The sequence below is a fragment of the Diadema antillarum genome, unplaced genomic scaffold (assembly GCF_040938485.1).
Source record: "Diadema antillarum isolate AM-2024a unplaced genomic scaffold, OU_Dant_1.0 seq00000076_RagTag, whole genome shotgun sequence".
NCBI classification, from domain to species: domain Eukaryota; kingdom Metazoa; phylum Echinodermata; class Echinoidea; order Diadematoida; family Diadematidae; genus Diadema; species Diadema antillarum.
Window position 1 is genome coordinate 1,218,635 of NW_027271170.1, and position 20,584 is coordinate 1,239,218.

At 38.6% G+C, this 20,584-nt stretch overlaps 1 protein-coding gene across 1 annotated transcript in view; it reads left to right on the top strand.

Annotated features, from left to right (window-relative positions):
• LOC139726038 (DNA damage-regulated autophagy modulator protein 1-like) overlaps positions 1-19,515 on the top strand; it is a 35,422-nt gene extending 15,907 nt beyond the window's left edge. Inside the window, exons 5-7 of the mRNA XM_071637119.1 lie at positions 10,412-10,461; positions 16,176-16,391; positions 19,144-19,515. Coding sequence (XP_071493220.1) covers positions 10,412-10,461; positions 16,176-16,391; positions 19,144-19,515 — 638 coding nt within the window. The remainder of the gene's footprint in view (positions 1-10,411; positions 10,462-16,175; positions 16,392-19,143) is intronic.
• The last annotated feature ends 1,069 nt before the right edge of the window (positions 19,516-20,584 follow it).

The window sequence follows — 20,584 nt, forward strand, 5'->3', positions numbered from 1 at the left end:
GAACCGCGATTACCTGAAAGGGGTATCAGATCCATGCTCTGCTCTAATCAACACTCCTATCTGAGACCTAAGTGTATAACCTACCTTTTCTGATCCACCTCCCTCTCTGACAAACACCCCTCTGATTCACACCCCTTTTTAGTTCATGCCCCTCTTTGATTCTTATCCATTTATGATCCATATCATTGTATTATATAGCATATACAATTTAGGGAAATTAAAACAGAACAATATGACAAACATATGGGTACCTAAACCTACCAAGCCTATATTCTGATGTGATATGACTTCACTTTCTAATTTCATTGTATTAGATAGAGACCTCTTCAACAAGGACAAAGTTGTACAAAGATGAAGGCTGGTACCTCTCATAGGGCCAAGGCAAAGAAAGAATGAACAAAAACTTGAGGTTGCCCTCAAACTTGATGTAGTAAAGACACTGAGACTAGATGAAACTCTGTTATTGACTAATAGTAAATTTTGTCTGGAAAATTTCACGATCCATGTGTGTCATGTGATAGGAAACATCCCAATGTTTCTTTATGAGTGTCTTGACTTATTTCAAATAATACTTTGAAATGCTTGTTACATTTTGTGAGGAAGTCTCATTTTATTATGCTTCACTAGAGAATATTTTGACCAATATTTTCCACCCCCATTATCTCAATAAGGAATCACCCTGTGATGTCTGAGACATGTACCCAAATAAAACCTCCTGGTTTGTGGGCGTATGTTCCTTGTCTTCGTATCTTACTCATGACCGATAAACGAGAGCTGCGTGTCAGGGTAATGGCCAAAGCCGAGCCTTGGGACTATGTGGGAGGAGGGAAAGTGCCTTTGTCTGGCGCTATGACAGGAAAGCCGGGAGGCTAAGAGAGTTTGATACATTAGTTCCTTCCAGCTGGCCCTTTGCTCTCTCTTCTGACCAATCATCAGGAAGTTTACTGATTTGAGACAGAGGATGTATCCCTCCTAAAGGAATATATAAACATATACTGGCTGTAATAGTTCATATTTTCTATTTTCTTCCTATAATGCTACAACTGCCAATTATTTCTCTTCCTCTTGTAGACAAACTCATTTTCTCCATTTTCACATTGTTTGTCCTTTTTTCCCTTTTCATTTTCTCTTCTCTCCATCTTCTCCCACTTTTTTATTACATCTTCATCTCCTGAGAATACTTTTATTCCATCCTCTTGTCTTCTTCTTTTCATCTTTTCTCCTTTTCATTTGTCTTCTTCCTCTCTCTTGTCTCTTGTCTGTCCTCTCGTTCTTTCCTTCCTTACCATAAGGTCTTTTATACTTTTCAGTTGTTCAAATTTAGTTCAACCAAAGATGTCCCTTATGTTCAGTAAATCTTATGGCTTTGATTCCTCAGAGTAACATCCTAGCAGCCATCCTTGATGCAGATTACTCTGCAAGTTTCTGTCTTTATTGGATCCATATGGCAGGAGATAGTGACTGCAATAAATGAGAACCTATAACATTTACTGAACAATTGATGAAATAGAAGGAAAAAAAAAACTCAAATGAGGTTAATATAAGTAAGGCTGATAGTTAAGATCACACTTGATGCAGGAAGAATGGAATGATGGCAAACAAATGATGGACTTTATTTGAAATTGACTCAGTCAGAACGTTTCCACGGTGATATGTCTCAGGGGAGTCCCCAGCTCTGTGACATCATCGACTGTGACATGTAAGAATATTGAGTCACATTAAATCAGCAGATGGTTTGGGGTTGAGAGTGAAAACGGCTCATCCTGGTTTTCTGCTTCTAATGCTCTGCAATTGTTCAAATGAAGATTCTCAAGTGAAGCATCCTTTGCTGCTGAGTCTTGTTGTGATCAGGTTGAGAAAGGCCTTGGAGTGTAGGGTAAGCCTTGGAGTGTTGGGTGACCCCTGGAGTGTAAGGAGCCCCCCCCCCCCCCCCCCCCCCCCCCCCCCGAAGTGTGAAATGGACTTTAAAGAGTAGCCTGGTCTTCTGGAGTAGGGGGCAGGCTGTGGAGTGGGGGGGGGGGGGGGGGGGGGGTGGCAGGCAGATGAAAGGCCAGAATAGTTGTCATTTCAGTTTGTGGGTTTTGTTTGCTCAATATCAACAAATGACAATTGACCATTGGTTTAAGAAAAAATATATATATATTCTTGACTTAGTGAGCAGTGCTTCAGGCCAGTATTTACGAATTACAAATTTAGAATTCCATTTCTCTCAGGATTCTTTTTTACTCATACATCATTCAGCTGTGATACTTCTGAGTGGAATAATGCTTTGCACATATAACTCCAGGAAAAAACCAAACCCCCCCAACAAACAACAAACAAACTAAACAAACAAACAAACAAACAGAAAAGGTATTTTTTAGTGTAACAGAAAGAACTTGATTGATTGTTACTAGTCAGTAAATGAGCATTGTGTTCTGTTCTGCCTAGGTTTAGGTTACATTATGTATCTAGTCTATGAATGCCTAGTGCCTTAACATTAATGTTGTATGTTTGACTGGGTATTCTTGTAGAAGCTATTCATCATTCAGACTGCATGTCATAGCATGGTAGTTATGATAGACCTGTGTGTAATACTTTGCTGCTGGTTTAAATTCCGCCATCCACAGTGAAGTAAAGACAGCCTTAATCTAACACATGTTTGTCATCAGTTAGACCAAGGTCCGAACTTAAGAGACAGTGATGAGGTTTGAAGCTAGTCCCATCCCTCAGAGAGACGTCAAGACAAAATAGGTTTCCTTTCATTTGATGTAAGATATGATAAGGAGAATGAAAGAGATTTTCAGAGAGATATGGGCAAGATTTCTGAATATAGAACCTGATAATTCTGTATAAGTTGAAAAAAAAATGACGGAATTTTCAGTTCTTAAAAGGGACTATGGCATTCTCTCACTGATATAGAGAATTGAAGTACACCTTGTACTTTTTTTCCCCAAGTGCTTGACCCTAACCAGGCCGGGCATTTGGGGTGTTCTGTGGCCGGCCGGGGGAGGGTTGATTCAACACCCCTCCCCCGAGATCTCAACCATCGATTGCGCAATTGCTCTGAAAATTGGCACATCCATTACCTGTCACGTAATCTATCAAACTATAAAAGAAAAAATTGAATCTTTCATTTTTATATTTTGTATGAATTAATATGCGTGAAATCATAAATTTTGCTCTAATTCAGAAAATAATGCTAATGGCATCCTAATTTTTGGTGACATTATTCCCTGTAGCATTCCTAACAATGTACTTTAACAAAAATGTGGTGTCAAAACTAATTTCTCATGTATTATATTGTTTTATGAATTTCCTATGTATTTCTTTGTTTTTTGACCTTTTGTTTTTATCATTTTTTTTAATGGGAGTGCACATGAAAGGTGACCCCATAGCTGTCACTCATGACCATAAGAACATGTGCAGGGGGGATCTGCACATCAATACGACGCTTCCAGAATGGTCGAGATTAGCATCTGAACGGTCTGTTGGCTAGATGATTCTCTGTACGTCATTTCTTTATCGAGTTTTGGTATAAACTGGCTTGTGTCTGAACAGGGGTCTAACTGTTAAGAGAATTGATTTGTTGGTGTGAGTCAGGTGTGAGGATAAACTTGTCTGTTGTCACTGGTGGATGGAATCCTCCAGTCAGGGAGCTGATGATCTAACGAATGACTCTTGGTCACCTGTCATACCAGGTAATGAGAACCAGATCAGTGTCTGTCTGGATGGACAGAAGATGAAGAGATACCTCAACTGAGTTATGAATGTAGAGTAAATATACCACCTGTGCCTACCAATTAAAGGGATGGTATAGTATTGAGGGGGGGGGGGTGAGGATTGAGCTTGCTACTTTTTGCAAGATACTGAGAAACCACTTTGAATGAAATGTTACAGAGCATACCATTCCAAAAGGAATTCAAAGTTTATTTGATGAAAATCAGTTTTGAAATGGCTGAGACATCCAAAAACAAAGTAAAACAAAGAAATCCTGATGGTGGGTTGGTCCCACCTTTTTATTAGTATCACTTGGTTTGGATATCTCAGCTATTTCAAAACAAATTTTCGTTAAAGAAACATTGAAATCCTCATGGAATCCTCAAAGAGTGGCATACATCATTATGAGTGACCTTCACTCTGTGCACCCTCTCCTTTCTACTTCCTGACAGGTGTACTCTGTAGTGTCTGCTGGTATATGACCAAGTCTTAGTACGGGTAGACAGTGTGTGGTCTTGATTAGTGTATGTCAGAGCCAGGGACATTTTGTGACTGTGAGTAGCTCACATCACCAAACATGATTTGTGTGTTTACCAGCAAACCACAATGCACTCATCGAACAATCCCCAGGGTTCAACTTTGCTGTGGGTCAATGACACATTATTGTCATTAAATTGCAAGATAATCTCATAATCTTGCTATTTACCTCACCTATCAATCAGCATATTTGACTTTGAAGTAACATTGAGTGTTTGATGCTAATGATGATAAAGATAAGTGAACCTCAAGAGCAGCTGTGAAACAGTACTCATCAAAACACTATTGTTAATAAGTAAATGTTGTGATGATAACATGCAATGTCAACATGATGTGTGTTTAGATAATGACAGCAAGCTTTTCCCCCAACCTGAAATGTCCAACAGTAAAGAGAAGAAGAAAGGAATAACATGAAGGAGCTTTCCAACTGAATATAACAATGATGAGATTTATATGAAGAGAGCCAAAAAAAGTTCATCTGCAGACTTTAGTTCATGTCTCATTGTTAACAGTCCTGTCTTCTTACAAGTAGCTCCTGTATGGTGTACATCTCAAGATACAGCATGCTACAAAGACTCTTCACATTGTACTCCCATATAAAACATACCACGAGAGGTTGTCATATTTACAGTCAGTTTTCAGTCCTACTTTGGTTTCCTGTTCTGTCCTCTTTGACCGAGCCACAAACCTGAATTTCACCTCCAAGCACGATGCAGTCAGCTATTTGAGTAAGAGGCGGATATATGGGTTCGCCTGGGTGACTGATGTGCATTCATCGGTGTGTTAACTCACTGGGGATATCAGAGGATGCTTTTTAGTGACTAATTGTTGAATCACGTCTTCTCTTCTCAGCTTTCTTTGTCCTCACACAGGTTTGCCATGTCTTGGCCTTAGACATTAGTTGTGTTCACACGCAGTTGCCAAACTTGAAGTTTAGGTTGAAAACTTAACTGTCGATGATTAGCTCCACTTGTGAATTCACGATGCGGGATCACACGCGCACATAAACTTTAAGTTACAACTTACGAGTGACCCCCACTTGATGATTACAACTGAGTGCAGTCTTTGCTAGATGATCTTGTGCTCATACAAAACATTTCAGCAAATGAGATACGAGGTTCACGCTAACTCACGAGTGGAGAGAGCGTAAACCCTAAGATGTCTTGTGATTCTAATCTAAACTTTAAGATTGCTAACTTTTGAGTGCATCCACATGGTGCTAAACTACAAGCTAATCATTTGTGACCGTGCACCTCAAAACGAACATAAAGTCGCACACACTGATTTTGCGTGAGGACAGAAAATAAGTGAAATGGGTCAACCTAGTCGAACTTGACTTTTTCACATTTTTTGAAAGAGCGGGTCTTCTTTTACATTATGCTAAAATTTGGTATCATAAAACGGGCAGGAAAGTGTGTTTTTTAGCGGTTTATCTTGAACATTTTTGGTAGAATAGTGTGATTAGGTGTGTCTTTAGAATCCCTTTTTCATTTCTGAAAAACCTTGTCCACACTCTTCACTTTCAACTCTAATAACTTTTGAAAGGATAGTGCTACTGCTTTGAAAGTTGGCATTGATTATGGAAAGAATGTGTTAATGAGGCATGCTTAATTTCAGTTTAATCTGGTAATCCCTTCATTGTTGTTACTCTGATGGTTTACTTCCTGTTTTTGTCCCATTCATCGCACAGCCAGCACAGCTTGGTAAAGATTAAACGCTTGAATAGACACTCTACTTCAGAGCCTCTTTTCTCACTTCACACTTTTCCTGAGTTTGTGCTTTCTTTCCAATATTGATATAGGTTAGGAGAGTCCATTTGATTTGAGTTATACATCATTTTAAAGCTTAAAGTCTGCTTTTTCAGAATATGGTCTTAACTAAAAATTCATGTCTGTCGACTTTTTGTTTGTTTTGAGGTGCAGGGTCACATTTAGAGTTAAGTTTTCGACCTAAACTTAAAGTTTAGGAACAGTGTGAGAATCTAACTATTGTGTTCAGCTGTTGTTTGAAGATATCCTAATTTTGGTGTATGATAAAACTTGTGAAACAGAGAACAGTACTTCTCTTGACTTGATTTTGATGGTGGATCAACTTTTGTGTTCATTTATTGCAGAATAGTCACATTGCATAAAATATTACAAGTTTTGATTCGCAAACAAAGTGACTTTCATATAAGCATACAGGAACTACATTTTGGCAGCTGCAAGGATGCAAGTTTCTTTAACTTGTACATACAGCATTGTGACATTAAGAAAGTTGACAAATCTCATTTTGATCTTTTGGTTGGCTTCCTGTAAGTCAGCGAACTGTGTCTTTATTGGATTGGGATGGAGGGAGAAGAGCTCTGGGCATTCTTCAGACAAGGCTTTGCATGATTGGTTATGACTAATTTCTCAGGGAGACGGTTTTCTGCCTGAACTTTCAGAAGTGATCAGGAACCTCCGGGCAGGCAGAGATGATGGATCTGACAGCTGATTGGCTGGATGTCATGATATATGACATGGTGATGCGTTGTCAAGAATGGTTTCCATAGCAACCATTCATGTCTAAGACAGATGTGAAGAATGAGATTGAGAAAAGACTTTTTGAGCAAGACTTGAAATGTTAGATGTGCAATAGGTCAAAGGATATGAATATCAGAAAGAATGGTTGATGTTTCTCAATGGTGTGTATTACTGTAACCTGTCTGTGTCATTGTCGAGTATTGTTTTAGAAATTGTTCTGTATGTGATGTCAATACTTCTATAGCAGTGTTGAACGTAGTTATCCCTCGTCTTACTGCTGTTTATGTCTTGCAGTGTTACATGTAGAACAGATGATGTAATATTTCTTTGTGACTTATTTGTCTTTGATTTTTAGTGAGGTTAGTGCTAGCAAAAGTGCTTTGTGTGAGAGCTACAATGATGATAAGATTAAAATTGACCTCTTTTATTTCATCATGGCATACCTGCAAGAAATACTTGAAATGTTGAGATGTCGTGGAGTCAAGGAAAGATGTGAGGTCAGACCACCGTCTCCATGGTAACGTGTGACTGTCCAGTGAGTCACTAGTTAAGATGGTCATCTCCCTGTCAGCCTAGAAACGCTGACTCCTGTCTCACTTGGCCAATTGTCTTCAATGCATTTCACAAACCTCACAGACCGAAATTGATTCAATATATTTGGGATTAGAATTGATAACCTACGTGAGCCAGGAGTAATCTGGAAGGATTAGAGGATTGTTGATATATCTCAAGATCATCGTCTTGGGACGGTGTGAGAGAGGGAGAGAAGAGAAGAAAGTAGTGAGACAGAATAGAGAAATATAGACAGACTAGCAGCACCCGTGGAAATCCACGGGTCTGAGGGGTTTCATTTTTTTTCTCTCATAATACGATTTTGCACATTTGTATTCAAGAAATAAAAAGAAAAGTCTTCTCATTCTTTCGTTAATTGTGCTGTCTTCTAAATGACCACCCTTCCCAGAAATTTTATAATACATTTTTGTAGTATATGCCAGGCGATCCGGTCCATTGGTAGGGATCATTCCCGCCACTACTTGCTTTTATTATAGAACTCAGTTTCGAGGGGTTATTTGCACCCGTTGAAGTCCAACAGTTGTCTTGTTGCCCCTCACCCCTCCCCCCCCCCCCCTCACGCACACACACATTTCCACCTCCGCAGGGCAAAAAACAAAAACATTCAGGGAAAAATTACCAAAAACGCAAATGAGATTCCCCGAAAGTTCTGCCCACAGGTTGTTCCCGTCAAAACGGGAAGATATTAACACTATGACTTTGATTACCCCCTGCTCTTGCATCCACGCGGGCACCCGCGGGAATCCACGGCTGGTTTCAAGGCCTCGGTTTGTTTTGTGTTTTTTTTTCATGTTTCTTTTCCCCACGTTATGAGAGAAAAATAAGATATTTTCGTCTTCATAATTTTGCTCCCTCCTTTTTGTTTTTAATCACCAAAACTTTGCTTGATATATCATATAGAACTACATCTGCTTCAGACTGTACATTATCATAATCAATATTAGGCCTACAATTATTGCTCCTATTATAGTTATTATTATATTATTATTATCATTATCCTTATTATTATTATTATTATTATTATTATTATTATCATTATCATTATCATTGTTATTATTTGGGGAGGGGGAGATCATAGTCATCAGGTTTAATAGGCACCCGTGGGAGTAGGGTCTCACGACCTCGTATTTTTTTCTTTAATATTTTTCCCATGTTATGGAAGAAAGAAGAACATATACATCACTGCATTCGTCTTCATTTGCTCCCTCTTTTTTTTTTTGGTCACCAAAACTTGGTTTGATAGACCATAGAACCACACATTCTATTTCCACTTGCAATTTTAAAAATAGGCGGTCGGCAAAGCGAGGTTTTCCTCTACGTCCGCTCATCTTATGAATATGTATGATTACAGCAGCTCTGCAGTAAACGAATGGACACAGCTGCGCGTGTAATCTGATATGGAAGGGTACGATCGGCAAATATATTTAGCCGCGTCCTAAACAGTCTGCGTACAAATGACATCGGACTTGAGAGCAAACGGCGAGCAAACTAAATGACGTACCTGAGCTGCAAGTATTCTGCAGTTGTGCAAAATACAATTACATAACAACGTTCGTTGTTTTCATTTGGGGACGCCAATAATGGCGAACTGTACGTAAATGCCCTTGTAGTCCATATCACGCACACACAGATTCGTGTAACCATCGTCAATACATTCAGTACACGTAACAGGCGGAGGCAAAGGTACATCACAGAACTATACACACAGTGTAAAGTGTGTAGAGTTCTGCGAGGTACATTAATGTGTGTGTGCTTGCGCGTCCGCCGGAAGATGTCAGAGATTTCGCTGCACCATCATCTTTAGTATCCCCCAGTGTCTCTGCAAGCTAAAAGATGGAAGATCGAGAAAGCAGGAGGCCAGCGCAGGTTCCGTGAATATTGAAACGCTCGGCTCTTTCGTCACGCACAAAAATGCATTATGCATGTTGCTAATTAATTTTTCTTTTTCGTCCTCGACGTCGACACGGAGGCGGAGAGGGGACGAAACCCGCGCCATTCGATGTAGGATACTCTCCTGCGGCCGACGGCACCGGTCGCAGCTGCCCGGAGCCGACGGCTCGGGAGGAGATAGAGAAACCAGCAACGCCGAAATAAAACAGGAAATACATAAGGCCGCGACAACAACAACAACTTCGAGTATTATAGTATAGGACAGTTGAAGAGATAGACTGGTTTTATGAAGACAATAAGGCTTAGAGAAGTGGAATATCAGATAGTGAATGAAAGAGATAGAGAATCAGAGAGAATATATGAGGTAGGGAGAGAGAACCTGATGAACAGAACAGAAATCATTGTTTCATATGACTAAATCTTATTACACTGTTTAATTTCTAGTCAGATATTACAGCAAAAATCTCAGGATGGTACTTTAAAAATTTTCTAGTATATTTGTAAGAGTTGTTTGTTATCCTCCAAAAGTTTGCCTCTGTACCAAAGTACCCTCATACATTCAATCTGTGAGATTTAGAACTGTTTAAGTGTCACAAAAACATGTCTGCCTTTCAAAGTGATCAGTATAAGAAATGTTTGCAAATTTTCATTAAAATGTTACAGTTTGGATTTCCTAGAACTTGATAGTAACCTCAGAATTTGTGTTCGAACTTCTTAGCATGACCACTAAGGAATCAGTTGGATACACAGGCAAGCTACTTCAGAATGGATGGTTGCCTCCAGTAGAGGACTAGGCAATGGGAATAAAGTGCCTTACCTAGGGGCATAGCCACTGCAGCCTTGGGACTTGATCCGAGGACCTTACGATTTAAAGTTCATGCTGTTATCCACTACACCACTATTGCTATGTATTTGTTTGACATCAGCTTCAGCCAGAGCCATTAATTGACATGTGAACAAGTGTCAGGATATCTGGTCTGTAGCTTTGTACAATGATTTGTGGAGGCATTGTTTACATTTACCTCATGTTTCATCAATTCTGCTTTTGTAATTTTCTCATAATCATAATTATCTGATGTTACATTTGAATGTATTGATTATACATTCTTGCATTGTAATTCTCAGTCATATGTTCCAAGTGTTTTCACCCATGTGAACTTTCTTATTTAAAGAAGAAATTTGTCCTTAACAGAAATTTTATCTTTCAGTAATACTCTTTGGTTCAGGTTTGAGATGGTACGCAACAGCTGAAAATCCGGTGAGTATTTTTCATGCCTCCCCCACAAAGTGTTGCTGGAAGCATTATTTCTTTTTGGTACTTGGAAGGTAATAAGATGAGTGTTATCTGATGAACTTCATTGTCACACTACTATTGTGGTGTATAAATTTTTACAAGGTTTCCTCCAAAAATCCTGCCAGTCTCTCACAGTAAAGATTTTTGAAAATGTTTTCTGTACTGAAACCAGTAATATCATTTCTAGAAATTGGAAACAAACTTTGGAGAGTTTGTCCAAGGTGCCAGTACTTTGAGAGACTACCAAAAAATGTACCTCTCTCTCTTCACCTCTCTGCTTCTTTCTTTCACACTGTTTAACCCGTTGAGGACGAGTCCCAAGTACACTGTATACTCGGGCAGGTGTCTATGGGAAATGCGTGTTGTAGCAAAATCAAACCGTCCTCATGACAACGGGTTAATCAACTTTAGTCACACTCCAATCTTATTTCAAGACACATGTTTTGTATTAATACCTCATCCACTTATTTTTACTTGTCATTTTCCATCTCTTCCAAACTGATTCTTTCACAGCCATTTTTGTCATCACAGTGAATATCACGTTCACACAGACACTCTGTAGAGCCAGTATTCTATAAAGTATGAATACAGGGAAGTGAAACTTATTGTATTTAATGAATCATGTTGACCAAGGCTTTGTCCTTGTCAGTCAGCATGAAGGATTGTTTGTGATGTTTAATAGTGTTCAGTAGGAAAGTGATGAATGTACAGCCTTGATTGTGACACTGGACCTTTGGTAGTGGGGAAGTCCCATCTGGCAAACCAATGACCCAACTTCCTTTGAACAGGTGCATCTTCTATCAACATGAACAAATATATCTTAATTGCTTTTACAAGTTTGGCAACCATATAAAGTGTGGTCATGTTGTGGTAATCAAATGACAGATTTCACATGGGGATTGTAACAAGCATTCTGCACAAATATTTCACCTTTCAAAATTTGACGCAAGGGCACTGCAGTATTTTCGTTGAACTATTGAACTAGAAATCACCTTGTGAGTATGCTCTGAATACTCAGTAGGTTAAATGGATGTACAGTGTATTATACCTTGAAATATAAAAAGAACGCCATGCAGTGCATGTCATAAGTCACCACATTGATAAAATCCATGATAAGCACCAGTGGCTATATATAAAAAAATGATAAAAGGATCATCAAAAACAAGACAAAACAAAACTGTCACATTTGATTGCACATTTTCATTTCATAATTACATTCTGTCACAGTTTGATACACAGATCAGTCATGCACAGATTTTTCATGTTTTTTTTTTATTTCTCTCAGAAGAAAGATGTGAATAATTTTCTCCGTAATTTCCAAACCGATATACTCATTGTGTAGATAATAATTATTGTTTCCTTGTCACATTATCTCAGCTAATGAAAGTGAGACTATGAAGTACATATGGTGCAAGAAACAAAGATGAGAAAAATGGGGACAAGGGTGTAAGGAAATGATGAAGGAAACCAGTGAGTGAGTGAGTGAGTGTGTGCGTGTGTGTGTGTGTGTGTGTGTGTGTGTGTGTGTGTGTGTGTGTGTGTGTATGTGTGTGTGTGTGTGTGTGCGGTACGGGGGGGGGGGGAGGGGTGGTTGATAGGTTAGATAGGAAAAAAATGATGAGTTTTGTTCGGTTAAGTAAAGAATGCTTTTTTTTTAATATGTTGTAGGAACTGCTGTATTCTCAAGAGAGTGTAAGAGAATTTATATAATGAAGTGGATATTGAGCAATCTGATCAAGTTGATCAAGATTTTTTTTTTCCCTTTTAAGAGTTATACTTTATCTGATATATTTGTGTATATAGTGTGTGCTCTGCCAAAAAAAAAAAGAAAAAAAAGAAGGAAGTTAAGTGAAAAAAGTGATTGAGTAGCACACATCTCTTAGTCGGTGTGTGAGTGATAAGGCACATTCGGATTGGCTTGATTAGGCTGATCAAAATAGCTTTTTCTGAGAATTATGCAGATTTTTATGTCATTTCTTTTATAAAAACAGGGTATGATTTGGTAAAAAGAATCAAATATATTGTACTGTATGTTTGAAAAATGATTTAGCAGCACAAGAAAGAAGAATGCAGCTGCTTTCTTTTTTTTTTTTGTTGATGGACGTATTAATTTTATTGTTAATATGGATTTCACATTGAATGAAACTCAAATAAAAGAATATTACAAAAAAAAAAAAGTGTGTGTTTGAGTGTGTGTGTGTGTGTGTATGTGTGTGTGTGTGTGTGTGTATGTGTGTGTGTGTGTGTGTGTGTGTTTGAGTGTGTGTGTGTGTGTGTGTGTATGTGTGTGTGTGTGTGTGTGTGTGTGTGTGTGTGTGTGTGTGAGTGTGTGTGTGTGTGTATGTGTGTGTGAGTGAATATAATGTACTGTATGCTTGAAAAATGATTCAGCAGCATGAGTTTTTGTTGTTGGTAATATTGATTTCATTGTTAATATGGATTTGATATTGAATGGAACTCAAATAAAGAATATCATAAAACAAAAAAAGAGTGTGTGTGTGTGTATGTGTGTGTGTGTTTGTGTGTGTGTGTGTGTGTGTGTGTTTGAAAAGCAGAACTTTTGATATCCATACAGGATAGATTGAGTGGATAGAGAGGCTGAGAGGAAGACACAAGTGTCCTAGCAGCTGTCAGCCTGTTTCATTTTCAATTTACTCAGGACGCCATATGGTAATAATTCAATTTATGTGAGGGAAAAAAATGAGCATGTGTGTTAGCATGCCGTTGAGAATGAACAATATTCTCTTTTTGTTCTTGTTTTTTTTTTTTGCCTTTTTTATTTTGTCGCTGTGACTCTTCTTAAGGAGAACAAAAAATCCTTTTCTCTCCTAATTACATTGGTTAGATTGTGAAATCTCAGCTGTTGAAAGGCGGTGATCATCTGTAACCTGATTTGGATTTTATACCCCTTACTTCCATTAGCTTAGTGAAGTGACCAAACCCTGTGGGTATGTAGCAGGATTGAGTCGAGGTTTTCTAGGGTGGAAAAGGAGGCAAATTCATAGATTCCAATGGAGAATGTTGTGAGGTGACACACAAGACATTTGAGAATAGACTTCTGTTCCCTGCAAGGCCACAGCACTCACCTTGCCAAGAAGAAAACTTTTCAGTCCTTAACCCATTCAGTATGGAAATCTAGTGGCCAGCATATTAAGTCTATGGGCATTTCAGAATTCAGTATGGAACGGGTTAATAGCTTGTCAAAGGCTGGGAGAACATCGATCATGAGGTTGTAATCTTCAATCACACAAGTCTGAAATTATCATGTCTTCTGGATGAATTTATTTGATAAATAAGATATACTCATGTATCAAATGAGTAGCAATAACTGCCCTTATAACAAGGATTAGCACAAATGCTCATTTTTGTCTGCTATTTCCATTGTTTCTATGGTTACTGATCTACAATTCATTCTCATCATTTCCTGTCTCTTTTCTATGCAAACTTTGCTTGTGTCTCCTCTCTGTATTTCAATACACTGTGATGTGCATAGTAGTAGTATTCCTTGCACCCATGTCATCCATCACACTCTAACCACCTGCTACATCCGTTTCATCTCTGGTCATCTCAGAGATGCTGTCTCCATGGCAACCACTGATTGAGACTGGTGCCATTCTTCTTCATTTTCTGTTGCTCTCCTTCAAGTTATACATGTCAAGGTCCTGTCATCTGGGCTGCTATTTCTAGTTTCACATCTCCCACATAACACAGAGGAATCAAAGCATCTCAGCTTAATTTGTGTCTGTTGAACTGACAGGTTTGAAAACTTAGGGAAGAGAATATGTATCAAATATTGATTTCATGCTAGTGATGAGATTTTGTGGAGGAAGAGTCAATTGAAGTTTGCTGGAAAAGGAGACCACAGGATCTTGGAGAAAGTTAGCTGAAACCAAGATAGAAGCGTTTCCTTGCCGGATAGCAGCAGTAATCAGTAGTGATAGCCCTGGCCAGTTGATGTCTGGTGGAGTGTTAACAATCAGTGACAGTTTAGAACTTGACTAGTCCTTTTTTAGCACTCATCTCTTTCTCAGAATAGGGTCAAATTGCTCAAGTCACCCAAACTCACTGTTTCACTCCCTCATATATTTCTTGTCTAATCTTCATACAGTCACTGTTCCTTCTGATCAGGCAGCAATACTTATGACAAAATTTGTTTGTATTGTTAACATGTTATTTTTGGTGGAAGGAAATACTTGTTCACCAATAATTTGCTCCAAATCAGGTTACAATACAAGGCCTGAGATTGTTATCAGGTTACAATACAAGGCCTGAGATTGTTATCAGGTTATGATACAAGGCCTGAAATTGTAATCAGGTTATGATACAGGTCCAGAGATTCTTATTTGTTAGATGCTTTAAACTCAATGTATTGTTTTTGTTTTGTTTTGTTTTTTCTTGTTGGTAATATGTTTACAAGATTTATCAGGTTGTTGCCTTTGTCAAAGAACCTCTTGCATTAGTAATCACAAGAGAAACGATCAGATTGTGATATGAGACAGCTGAGTCAAGCCACAGTAGGCAAACCTCAAGGAGAGGGACTTTAGATACCTGTCCAAATATCTCATTTCAGGTTTTTGCATTATCAAATTTAGCTGCCAGCATTTGATAGCAGAACTCGCCACTAGTCAGCTGAGCTGTATTCAGGGGAGACCATGCATACACATTCATTCATTCATTCATTCATTCATTCATTCATTCATTCATTCATTCATTCATTCATTCATTCATTCATTCATTCATTCATTCATTCATTCATTCATTCATTCATTCATTCATTCATTCATTCATTCATTCATTCATTCAATACAGTCCATATCATGGATATTTGTTTTGTTCGCATGCTTTTTGCAAAACAAACAAATATACAATATACATTTACATAAACAGCATTCAAATGACATATAAAACATACATGTAGGAGAGGCATCATGGCACACTGATAGCCAATGGGTGAATTGAGTGATTTCATAGGTGGAAGAAATCAACTGAATTATTGGGTGACTGCATGATTCGATAGGAATGGTGCTCAAGTTAGGCTTTTTTGTGTGAATACTAATCACAATCACAGGTCTCAAAAAGCTTTTACAGTAATGTACCAGGCTACAGCTCCTTTGGTTACAACTGTGAGTGCAAACAGCATTAGGGTGTTGGTCACTTGGTGTTCATTTTCTATGTCATGAAAAGGGTGAAAAATGCTTCATACATTGTGGTTAGAAATCTGAATGAAAAATGAATTATATTTCCTTTTCTTTGCTTATAGGCTTATATGTAAGAGTATTCCATGCCAATCTTTACTGGGGTGAATTAATTTTATCTTGAATATCAATATATAAAAATATTATTCGGTAAAAATGTGAAATATTAGATTTTGTTACTTTCTTATTTTTTTGTTCAAAATATCTGATTTTATGCATTTTTCATTTTGATTGCCTTTACTCTATTTATTGAAGTTAATGTGAGCATGTTGTGGACTTAATGCATCTTCATGTTTTTTTCAGATTTTTCATTTATGCTGCTTTCTATACTAACTTGAATTCTGACTCAGTTTTAGAATGGAGTAAGGTTTACAACACTTTGTGTACTGATAAGAGTAAGTACATATTCTAATAGTGATGAACATTTTTACCAGTTTTTTAACTCATTACATCCCTTCCATGTTTCCTTTTTATTTTCTACAGGTATTACACTACAGGCAAATAAGTGCTGCATTTGAGTGGATGCTTGTAGTTCTCTTGAACATTTACTTCATGACATTTTGGTGTGAGTTTCGATTGATCCGAATCACACCCAGACTGTACCATTGGACAGGCCAATCCTGGGAGTCAATAGAGGGCGCTAGTAGTATTGGGTCAGCAACACCAGCGACGGAATCCCTGAATGACGAGGATTTGGAGGTGAAGATCCCATGTCTGAATGGAAACAGCATGGAGCCTGGAGCTCGTTACGGCAAACACACCTTCATATGACCTCACCTGCCTGCCTGCCTGCCTGGTTGCCTGCCTGCCTGTCTGATTGCCTGTTAGTACAATGATTCTCTGATAAATAGGAGCCTTGAAAAGAATGTAGAACAGAATACCAGAGACTCCAACTCTCCCGTTTTTGACGGGAGATATCCCACCAAAAGCCCATTTTCCCGTTCTCCCACTTACAATAAAATTTCTCCCACCTTGGCCTGGCTCTGTGTCTCCCACTTACATGGTTTTGTAGATGCTGATCAATTTCATTTGCATGCATGAAAATAGCATCTGCATGTGATACGATTTGAATTGAAGTTTTATTAAGCCCAAACAAGTGATTTAATTCATTGACTTATTACTTATGCATTTTGCCATCACATGTTGAAAAATGAGGCTGAGATAACACGAGACTCGAGAGAGCATCTAGTACCCTATTGACCCAAGGGACTTCCCGCCTCGCGCGCATCAAATTGAAGTCTCCAGTTTGCTAGGGGTTTCAGGTGGGAGAATCTCCAGATTAGAAGGTGCTTGGGGTTGGAGTCTCTGGAATGCATGAATAAGAGCAAGACAGGAGGATAAAGCTTGCTAAGGCCGAGATTCAAAGAACAAAATTTCAACTGAAAGATGACGACATTGTCTGCTGACTTTCATTTTCTGCATGCATTTAAATCAATATGCAATGTATGCATGCCTGCCTCAGTAGATGGTGTGTCAAGTTTGTATATTCTGCTCAAATGCACAAACCCGACCGGACCTGTTGATAAATTGCCCAATGCCACAGTACAATGAAAGCTTTTCTGGCAATTCCATTCCTGTCACATGTAGCTTGTATTTTATGTGGTGATTGACTATCAGGTAGTGTTCCCCACTAGATTTGAAAGTAAATTCTTAGTTTCTGTCACTGTTTTGAGTGCAAAAGTCATACCTCTACAATAATGCAGCTTCTGGTCATTTGAAACTAAAACAATCATACATTTGTCATACAGTTTACATCAAAGCAAAGTTTGGCATTTTTTTTTGCTCATTACATGTCCAGGGTAATGAAAATCTGTAACATTCTATAACAGTAGATTCGAAAAACAGGATGTTTTCCCAAAGCATGAGTACATTTCTGTCTCATGGCACATAGAGTTCATCAAGATTATGTAAGCATCTCTCCTTGTAAGTTCTTTCATGGTTTCTGTAAATGAAATGTTTCTCCTTCTTTATTTAAGACATTTATCCAAGTGGGATATGTATCCAACCCAAGATTTCATTACTCCTCTGAATTTGATTTAGATAGTGAGGTGTAAAACCCTTCATTATCTGCCCTCGCTCCATATTTTGGACATAAAAACCCACTTACATGAAGTTTGATATATTGAGACAACACACCCTCACTAAATGTAAAGCAATACCAGCCTTATGTAGACAGTGTATTATGATTTTACCCCATGCCATTTCTCAATAGACTTCCCAACACTGCTCCAGTGGGTAACAATATAGCAGCAGGATGCTTTGTTAGGCAAGCATGTTACAAAGGAATGCACGCCAAGTTGTGACCAGCTGAAACCAAGTTGGCCCAGACTTTGTACATAATAGCTTTGATATTACAATACTGTTGTGCTCTACTGAGAAGGCAAATACAACGATAGCTTTTTATTGCTACTAGAAAAAGCTGTAACGAAGAATTACATTTCATGACATTTGTTTGGGTGTGGGCATGCTAGATGAGATCCTTGGTCTAGCTGACACCAAAAATGAGATTTCATGTAAGATATTTACTCCAGTGATGTTTGTGCGTAACAATTTTATGATCAAATTTGTTTGTTTCTTCATAACTGTGTTGTAGTGGTACTATAGGGAGAAGTTGCTAGACAGTTTGTGTATCCTTATGTCCAGTTATGAAAGCTTGGTTTGGATTCCTTGGTCATTTTCGGTTTCTGTCTTCTTGAGGTGTGTGGTCCTACTTTGAACCTCATGTCTCATTTAGACGTTCTCTTCCTAACTCGTCCTCTCGTCTACTTCTAAAACTGGTGACCATATTCCTCTATTAGCTCCAAGGGGACTCCACCATGACCACACCCCTTTATTAGCTTCAAAGGGACTCTACCAAGACCACACAAATCTGTTAGCTCCAGAGAGATTCCACTATGACCACACCCCTTTATTAGCTTCAAAGGAACTCTACCATGACCGCAAAGCTCAAAGATACTCTATCTTGACCACACTTCTTTATTAGCTTCAATGGGACTCTACTAAGACCACACCCATCTGTTAGCTCCAAAGAATCTCCACCATGACCACACCCCTTTATTAGCTCCAAAAGACTCCACCATGACCGCACCCTCTGGGCTGCTTCCAAACTCAGTGTCACTTCACCCTTTTAGCATCTTAGCCACACAAGTATGTCATATTTTCCCTTGCAATTAGTTATAATGTACAGTCAGAAAAAAAAAAACACCAAAATGTTGGTTATGTTTTTCAAATTCAGTTTAAATGTAATTTGTGATAAGGATTAGAATTATTTTGTTTCTTACTTTGTTTGTTGTTGTTTTTTGTGGGGGGGGGGGGGGATAAAAGAGGTGGGTGAACAGCATGATAAATCTTAAGCATGATATCTGCCACCTGATTCAAACTTGATTTCATGAAGACAGGCAGCATGATGCACATCAATTTTGTAAAATGTGTGTGTCTTTTTACCTCTCAGGCAATACAGGTTAAAGGAAAGCTGATGATAAAGATACCTGAAGACATGGAGAAAGGCTACTACTTCACACCAGGAGCAGATGTGACTCCTCAATCTCATCACTATGACAACGTCAGTGACTGGGCCTCAAAGAACGCCCTCTACAGTTCAATTATTACATCCTCCTTCAGTAACTCTGTGCTGAGTGAGCTTTTGGAGCAGAGTGCCACATCCCAGTTTGATGATGAGTGTCGGATCTCCTTCTCACATCCAATCTGCTTCTCAGACCTGGGTAATCCTGACGTGATGAGGGAGGGTGGCCAGCCCACTCTACAGTCTCCAGTTACGTGTAAAGAGAAGAGCGCCAGCAATGTCAGCTTCTGGACATTTTGAAGACATGTCTTCTCAAGAATATTTTATGGCAGAGAGTGGTGGCTGCCTTGAAGTGAGATGTCAGAACTCTATATCTGGTCTACCCTTGAAAGATGACAGACTTTTATCAAGATGGCCATTCCCACATCTCAGGAGGACCGAGATAGTTTGGTTCACTCACTTTGCATTTTCTTTTGTTTCCAGTTGTTTTGTCAAGGAAGTGCTTGTTACTGAGGAAAGTATGAATTCTTTGATAAGATAAGCAGGGTTATTGAGACATTTTCTACTTTTGTTTATCTTTCCTCAGAGGCTCCTGATCCTTTTGCCACAATAAATGCATTGCATTTAGTATTATCTGGTTTTGGTTTGACAGGGTGAGTGATGGTATCTGTACCCTATTTGAGATTTTCAGCCTCCTCTGTGTGGTATATGTATTGACATAATGCAGTTTAAAGTTAGATGATTTGCTGAGACTGGTATACACTCAGGAACTTCTAGCAACAGTCGGACTCATTCTCACATTGCCCATTCTCATTTGCATACGTAGTTTGAAGCATATGAGCAAACTTTCCAAGTGATAATGACCACATTCTTAGTTTTTGTTTTTGTGGAACTCACTGCCTTGTCTCCCCGAGTAATAGTAGTGAGTAAGACTGAAATAAGTTTTACAGTCCGATATCTTATCACACTATCACACATAGCATTGGATGACTGACCTTTGACCTAGATGGCAGGTCGTGCTGGCTGTGATGTCATGAGCTGCACATTTTGTTTTTGTTTTTTTAATCATAGATGTGGTTCAGACTCAAAACTCACTCTGACAGAGAGAAAGTGACCACTGAGCCGAGTTCTTATCTTTTGCGCTGCAATACAGTCACCTGAGGGAGAGCCGGGAAGTGTTGGCTTTTTAACTTGATAAATCATCATGAATGTCACAAGCAAATGGATGATGTTTATGTAATGATTAGAATAAAAGGGTTTCATAGAGTGACAGAACATGTAGCCATAGTTCGAATACAAGCTCTGAGTGCGTGTTTGTTTTTACAGAGTTTTTCTTACATAATTTGACATTGGTCTGAGCTGTAATTGA